This window comes from Mesoplodon bidens (assembly GCF_964165515.1).
Source record: "Mesoplodon bidens genome assembly, chromosome: 3".
Lineage (NCBI taxonomy): Eukaryota > Metazoa > Chordata > Mammalia > Artiodactyla > Ziphiidae > Mesoplodon > Mesoplodon bidens.
In genome coordinates, this window is record NC_138178.1 from 65,774,368 (window position 1) to 65,782,671 (window position 8,304).

The following is an 8,304-nucleotide window of genomic DNA, read 5'->3' on the forward strand; positions in this document are numbered from 1 at the left end:
TTCTCCACGCACAAGTGCGTGCGTGGGCCGGGGGGCGCGGAAATAGAGCGGCGGCGGCCACGCCGAGCGAGGGAGAAGAGATGGCAGAGCTAACGTTAGCAAACCCAAATTCTGGTTTTGTAAAAAGAAAAGTCCTCGGAGCAGGGCTTTCCAGTCTGGTGAAAGCAGGTTGCGTCCCGGCGCTTTTGGCTATCCCGACCGCTTCTCTCAGTCCTCTCTCTTTAAATAGCAATAATAATAATTACAAAGGCGAGAGAGTTTTCGGAGCTGGAATGGCCTGAGCATGGGTAAGTCTCATGCAGGGAGCATGCGAGGTCCGCGGGCTGGCGGGGAAGGGTCCCCCTCACGTTTCCACGGGACTCGGCACCATGCTGTTGGGGGTGTCCGGGAGCTGCGAGGACAGGGAGGTCACGTCGCTGCCGGAGGAGTTGCCTAGGGAGCCAGACTCAGAGAAGGAGACCTGGGGCAGCGGAGACACCGGGAAGGAGCGGGTGAAGCAGCGCCCGAGCTGGTTTTCCCGGGCCACCTACTCCCAAAGGTGTCCCATGGGGACAAGCCACCGTCTGGGAGCAGGCCCTTGGATAAGTCGGCCAGGTCCCCAAGCACACGCAGGGGTATTAGGGCGGGGTTGCGGGTTGGGTAATCCCTCGACCTCCCCTGCGAGCGCTTTAATCCAGGGAGACCTGGTTTAGAGCGAATTAATGAGCCGGGTGCGGTTGCACCTACCCACCTCCCCCCAAACCCCCCAGCCCCTCATCCCCTGAGAAACCCCCACCCCTTCCCACCTCGGCTAAGTGGCTAAATCCACCCCACCTCCCCCGGAGTCCTGAGTTCGGGGCGGGGAAAGCAGGGCCTCACCAGCTGCTGGAAGGCGGGTTGGTCCAGGTCACTCTGGAGGGCGAACTCGCTGAGCGCTTTCCATGGCGGCTGGTACGTCTGCACCTCGACTGCACTGCCCTGCACGGCACTCTCGTGACGGATGGGGCTGCCCGCCACCAGGGGCGTCCCGGTCAGTCCCTGCAGGCTCTGCGGGACAAGCAGAAGAGAGGGTGGAAGACGCTCGAATTAGGTCTTGCGTTTCCCGCCATCTTTGAGACTGGGGCCCCAGGCACTGGCACGTGATTTGGAGCCTGAAACGGTTTAGGGGAGGCATACACTTGTCCGCAGCCGAGTGAGCCCGCCTTCTCCAGTGCAAATTCCTCGGGCCCAAAAACAGCCACCATAGGCCAGCCTCGGTGCTGGAAGCCAACATGGCAAGGGAACGAACGCGAGGCCTGCGTTCCCATCCCTCTCCAGGTTTGCAGAGGAAAAGTGTTCAAACCGAGTCATGCTGAGAGAAGGACACAACCCGCCCCGACTTGCTGGCTCTGGCAAACATGCCACCTTGAGCTCCGAACTACGCCCCAGACCCCAACTCTGGTCTGCCGCTGGAACTGGGGAAGACCTGACCTCGGATACAATAATTAAGAAGCCTTCAACCCCAAGGTAAGCCTTGCTCTGAAAGCACCAACACACGCTATTGGAGAGTCCAGTTCCCCCTGGATCTCCCGAGAGCCGGCCCAGAAATGGGCGCGCAGATGCCGCAGCGCGAACCCGACGCTCCACCCGATCCGATCCTCCAGCTCCCAGTCTCTCACCGTCTTGTCATTGTGCTGCTGCTGCTGCAGCTGCTTCATGAGGATGGATTTCTTCTTGTCCTTGCACCGCTTGTTCTGGAACCAGACGCGGATGACCCGCGGGCTCAGGCCGGTCATCTCCACCAGCTGCTCCTTCATGAGTGCGTCGGGCCGCGGGTTGGCGGCGTAGCACGTCCGCAGAGTGTGCAGCTGCTTCTCGTTGAGCACGGTCCGCACGCGGGTTGTCTTCTCGGTCTGTTTGTGCACGTGCGGGCGCAGCGAGGGCTGCCGGCCCGATCCCGGGTCTGCAAGGGAGCGAGAGATGAGAGAGTGGCCGCCACTCACTCTCCCTGCGCCCCGCCCCGCCCCGCAGCGGCCGAGTCCTCCGGGGCCCGATTTCGTTTCTCTTTTATTCCGTTTATTTCGTTTTATTGTTCGTCTTGTCTCCCTTTCCGTCCGTTCGCCCTACCCGGAAAAAGGTGTGCATTTCGTCCCTTCCCTAGTTCCTCCACAGGGCTCCCCGCAGCGATCTCGCCAGCGCGCAAACTGGGCGTGGGAGTTCCGAGCTAGGCCTGTGCGGGACGGGAGTGGTCGACCCCCGCTGTGCTTCCTCCACTTACCAGACCCTAGGAATGCCCGCGTGGGTTCCGCGGGACGAGGGAAGCCCTCCGGAAGAAGTCGGGAGTTTCAGAGGAAGAGGAAGGAGGCGCGCCCGGGACTCTGGAGGGGGAAAGGGGAAGGGGACCCACGCGCCGCCCTGCCTCGGAATTGGGGGGGGCTTGTCTCCTGCTCCCGGGTGGCCCCCCAAGAGCCCTTCTCCCTGATTCAGAGGCCTCTCGGACAGGGCCAGGCCGTGTGTCGCAAAGACCTGCCCTGGGGCGCGAGTGGGCCTCCAGGGCCTGGAACGGTTCCTTTCTGCCAGCCCTCGGGCCTCGGCCCGCCGGGTCTCCTCCCTCAAGGCTCCGGGTACCCTGGCCCAGCGGCCGCCCTCCCGGCCTGCGCGCAGCCGCTGGCACTTTCCTCACTTGGCCTTGGGTTCTCTCAACCCCAGGTTAAGTAGAATCGGGTATTTAGAGCCGGATCCCCGCGGCCCGCAACCCGCAGCAAACAAAAGGGAGCCCCTCCGACACCCGAGACCAGGGTGCCCTCAACACTGGCTTCATCCTTTTTCGCACTCCCATCTGAACCAGGTTTGGATACAAGTCTCACTGTTTCAATTTATATCCCCTTCCGGGCATATCTAGATCTGGATAAATATTTACAAATAGCCCATCTAGCCCAATTTTCTCATTTTATACGGGAATAAAGGGAGGAGCAGAGGAAGTGGGAGCACTTCAAGCACACAGGACCCAGAGGCTCAGCCTGGCCTAGAGGTTGGTACTTCAGGTCTGTGGCTACTTGCTGGTAACTGCTCAGCCAGAGTCACTGTTCCTACCCAGTAACCACACACTTAGAACCCAACTCTGGGCATCTCCTGATTAGGACCCAGAGCATCCCCTGAGGTGTATGATCCCTGAGTCCACTGTACGTCCACTCCTTCCCCACCGAGAAACGTTTGGCTAAGTTGTTCATCAAACTGGGCCTCAAAATACAAATGCAGACACTAGCTCTTTGTTGAGTGGTTAGCCTTCAGAACTGTCCTTACGGGTGGGCTTCTGGCTGGCTGAACCCACCTCTAGGCTGGGAACTGTATTCCTTACACACATACCCCCAGGCAAACCTATCTTTTCTCTCTGACAACACACATACTGCTTGAAATTCCGAGTACAAGTTCCATAGACAAAGTCACCACTTCAGATTCCCCGTGGTCATTCACCTTCCTGCTCCTACTACTGTGTTCCACATATTCCTGATCACGGAGAACACAATTCCTCCACTATTCTGCACACTCATACACACAATCCCGGCTCACGTTTACCCACACGCAATTTTTCCCCGTCACATGAACACACACTCAGCCGCGTTCCTAACACAGGGTTCTGCACTCACCCAGAAAACCCCACACTGCAGGCAAACGGAAATACACCCAAGTGACAACTTTTCGTCCGATCACAACCACCCCCATACGAACACACACACCCATGCACTCACTCCCGAGCCGGCGGCGCAGTACCGGGCGCAAGAGGCTTACCTGGCAGATGCAGGCCGCGGGCGCCGGGGAGCGGGCCGGGGCTGCGCGGGCTGCCGGCCGCGGCGCGCTCGAGCAGGAGGCCGTGGTCGGCGCGGCAGAGCAGCTCGTGCTCCCGCAGCGAGAACTCGTCGCCGGGCAGCAGCTGGCGGCTGCACACGGAACAGCGGAAACACTCGATGTGGTACACGCTGTCCCGCGCCCGCATCACCAGATCGCTGCTGCTGAAGCCCACCTGGCACTTGGCGCACTTGATGCCGAAGAGCCTGCGGGCCCAAGGCACGGGCGGTGTCAGCACGGGGCCTGTGGCCGGCCTCGCCTGCCGGGCTGCTACCCACCCCGGGCACGCGCGCCCAGGACGCTTTGTGGCCCAGAGGGAGGCTGCGAGGACCAGCCCTCGGGGGGTTCCCAGGCCAGGAGGTGTGCGGCGGCACGCGTTCGGGGTGGGGGCCGTGTTCTCCCCGCGCCGGGGCGCGCGGGCGGCCCGCCATCCTCGAGCCCCGGCCCCAGCGAGCGGTGGCGCAGCCCGGGCTCTCGCGGGCCTCACCTGACGTAGTCCCGCTTGCAGTAGGTCTTCCCGTCTCTCACGAAGCACGTGCACGTCTCGTCCAGGTACTGGCTGCACTCGGCGCACTTGAGGCAGGCGGCGTGCCACTCGAGGTCGGGCGACACCCGTAGGATAAACTGGTCGTGGATTTGACTCCCGCAGCCCACGCACATGGCCGTCCCGGGCTTCTCTGCCGGGGAAGGGCGCGGGGCCCGCGTCAGGCCTGGCTGCCCGGACCCCGACCGAGGCCGCTCCAGCCCCAACCCAACCCGCTGGCGCTCTCGCTCTCGCTCTCTTTCAAGACTTGCGACCACAAGAAAAAGGAAATGGGCTTTCCAAAGGTCCAGACAATTGGAAACGAAAAAACAAAATCTTCTGAATTTGCGAAGGCTTTCTGTCTTCCCCCACCCCCCTCCCCGATTTTTTTCGCTATTACATTCACTTGGACACAGGCGTTTTATCGATATATCTTGTAACTAAAATATAACAAGTCAGTGAGAAGAAAGAGTAAATAGACATTTAAACCCTGCGGACGCCACACTATCAATACTGGACGGTGATGTTCCGGCATTGCCGTCCGCACACTCCCTCTCACAGCGACTCCCTCCTATCCCAACACAGACACATCAGCTTTCGGCGGAGTCTCCACTCATCCTCTTTGACATTTCTTAGTTTAAGAAAGCTAGAGAAATCTTCCTTATTTGAAAGGCCGAAAGACAAGCAAGCAATCAAACAAACAAACAAACAAAAAACCCCACATCCCTAAATCAAACCTATTGCCTTAGCGCAAAACAGAAGCAGATTTCACAGCCTGAGGTCAGCCTAGCAGGCTTGAGAAAGAGTGTTTAATTATAAACTAAAACAACAGGATTCCAACGGATAAGCGGTCCTGCAGGAAAATGCATTCGTTTTCTTTTTTTTCTCTCCCAGTGTCCTGTCAAATAGAAGCCACTTGTAGAATCCACTAAACATTCTTCTGCATTAGAAATATTGCATATTAAGCACACACACATAACAACGCACACACACACAGGAAGACTTACTCTTGGAATGATCCCCCATAGTACCCAGAAAAGGATAATGAAAAATAATATCCACCATGCAGAAAAGAGATGTGCGCAAAGCGTGCGGCCAGGGGCAGAAGGACGAAGGTCGCGCGCCCAGCCTCGGCTCTTTCGCTAACTAACTCCTCCTGCCCCGCGGAGTTGAAGGAGCGATTCCGCACCGGCCCGTACGCAGCATGACGTCAGCACGCATTCACCCGTGGCCGGAGCTGGGGGCGGGACCTGTGGCGTCACGAAGCTTCCCCAGAACCGCTGGGGATGCAGGGGAGGTGTTGGGGACCTGGGGGCTGATGGGCGGGGTAGATTGGGTGGAAGGCGGGGGTGACGGAAGATTGGCTGGGAGGAAATGGGCTAACCCTGATTGGCCCAGAGTGAACAATGGAGCGCAGCCCCCTCCCCCGAAATGTACAAGGATCCCCACTCTGGCGCTGGGTCCGGCTATCCCGGCTGGACCTTGTGTCACTGCTGAGCTGTCTCTGCTGCCGCCGCAGCTCTGAGCTTCCTCTTGGACTTGCTGTGCGGTCTCCCCAGGCGCGCTCGAGCAGGGTGATGGATACCTGGGAGAGTGAAGGGGGGCCTGTCCTTTAGATGCTCCCTTATTTCATTAAAAAAAAAAAATCCACTCTCTTAGGACGAGAGCTGGGAGGAAGGGTGGTCTGTTTGGACAAGACCTTCACCGTCCAGCCGGTCACCGTTCTCCTCTCAGGCGCCTTTGTTCTCAGGGTCCAAGCTAGAGAGAGAGGTTAAGGGTTTGGATAAACTCTGTTTAGACTTCCCCACCCGTCCGCCTGTGGAAAACTTCTCCCAGTTGGAGCGTTAGGTGGGTAACGCCAGAACGCAGAATCCGAAGACGATCACCGGATCCAGATTCGAGCCTTGACTTGCATTTGGGGCGGGAGTGTAATTTGACACGGACTCCCCCATTCTTTCCCCATTCGAATAGCACAGCTCCTTCTAGGAACGAGGCTGGGGTCGAATGTGTGTCTCACTTCCAGAATAAATGATATTTATAAACTCTCCTGTTTTATTTCACAAACCAACTGCAACGCAAATAATCAGAAACAAATGTGGCGCGCGGGGTAATTTACTATCTGTGTAGCGGCTTGTCGTTCCGTAGAAAACCCGCGACTTCTGAGCAGAGTCCAGGCATTTTTCTTTCAAAGAAATCTCTGTGGGTTTTGTTTGAAAGGGTTCAAGAACTGGCCCACGAATTATAAATAACATTTATCCAACCATGGTGGCTGTCGTTGTTTTCCCATTAAAAGGTGTACCAAGAACTTGGTGCGCGATGGACGCAGGTGGGCGCCTGGGAATAAAATGTCTCCACGGGAACCCCAGATCCCGGCCCATGTCGGCCTGAGGGCGCGGTCGAGCTCGGCGGCCCTTCTGCTAAAAACCTAGGGCTGGTTGGCCTCACACTCTGGGCTGCTCGCCGTGAAATGGGTGCAGCCAAGCGCGCAAGGAGAGACTTTGCGCAGAGCTGGGGCTAGGCCCTCAGCGCACACTGAACTCACTACTGGATGATGGCCCACCACCCAGCGCTGTGCTGAGCGCTTCACCTGGTGGCCCCGTCTGTCTTGTAAGGCTTTTAACCACTGCCACTACCTTTGGAACGCCTGGTCTTTCTCACTCGTCTGGTTCTTCAGTACAGCTTACCAGCCGCTGTGCCAACAGGCCATTTCTTGCGTCTTTGGCCACTAGTGCCCCAAACAGCGCTCGTCCTGAGTGTGTGTGGAGCATGTCGGGGTGGGGACAACGCTGCGTGTCTATGAAAATAAACGGGGTTGAGGAGAGAGGGAGCGGGTATAGGTGGGTATGTCTGCACCGGGCCACTCTGTGACCTCAGGCATTTTATTTTACTTCTCTGACCCTCGGTTTCCTCATCTGTAAAATGAGGGATAAAAATAATATCTACCTCTACCATCGTAAGAATTAAAGCATTCTCTGGAAAAGGATTAGAACAATATCTAAGTAAGTGCAATACATGGTAACTATGATAATCACAATTATGGCTGTGTCTTTGTGTTGGGAGCCTCTATGTATGCTGTGCCTTTCCTGTGTGCGGTGCCTGTGTGCCTCTGGGCGTGGAGGGGAGGTCTACGTATATCTGTGTGTGTGTCATCTGATGATTTCTTTGTGCATTTCCATGCGTGCTTGCTCTGTGTGTGTCTCCTGTGGGGATGGAGGATCAGAAACTGTGGTCTGAGTGCAGAATTTGTGTACAAATGATGTCTGTGTATCTGGGTGCCATCTCAGAATGGGGAGGAGGTTTGTGGTAGGTGTGCTTCCCTAGTGAACTAGGAGGTGCTCCTGGCTGGTTGTCCTCTCTCTCCAGCCACTCTGGGCCTGGCCAGACTGTCAGCACCCAACTAGGAGCAAGCAAATCAATTAACTCAATGGCACAGGCAGCCAGGAGGGGGAGGCTCTGGGTTGGAATCCTAGGTCCAGACTTTTAACACTCTCCTGCCAAGAGGAGAAATTCCTCCTTACCAGAAAAAAGCCAATTCTTTGAGACCCTATTAGGGAGAATGGGGGAGATGGTGATTTCTCCTGGGATGTCAGGTAGCTGGGTCAAGAACTAATATTTCTTTAGTCTCCATCATGTGCAAATCCCCTGTTATTAGCCTATTAGGTCTTTACCTCAATGTTATGAGGTGGGTAGTATTAGATTCATTTAGTCCATGAGGAAACTGACGCTTAGGGAGGTGACACGATTGCTTCTGGTCACAGGGTAAGTCAGAGCTGGCATTCAAAGCAGGTCTGCCTGGCTCCATCTCCCTTGCTTCTTTCACTGTGCGGTTGAAGACCCACATGGGTGTGGTTCCATCACTCACCAGCTTCACTTCTCTGGAGCTGTGAAACCACGGACCAGTTTCAGGATCCCTCCGTGTGGGTCTCCTGGGCCACAACCATCCTTGGGAGACCAGCACTGGAGTGAGAGAAGTGAAA

The 8,304-nt window shown here is 56.9% G+C and overlaps 1 protein-coding gene across 1 annotated transcript; it reads right to left on the reverse strand.

Moving 5' to 3' along the window:
- Nucleotides 1-343: 343 nt before the first annotated feature.
- On the reverse strand, nt 344-5,478 carry ISL2 (ISL LIM homeobox 2; the record flags this gene model as incomplete). The annotated part of the gene is made up of 6 exons (XM_081228925.1): nt 5,335-5,478; nt 4,292-4,481; nt 3,748-4,010; nt 1,638-1,921; nt 859-1,026; nt 344-460 (listed from the first exon to the last, which is right to left on the reverse strand). Exons 1-6 carry the CDS (start codon nt 5,390-5,392, stop codon nt 344-346), a joined length of 1,080 nt encoding a protein of 359 aa, XP_081085051.1. The 5' UTR covers nt 5,393-5,478.
- Nucleotides 5,479-8,304: the final 2,826 nt, after the last annotated feature.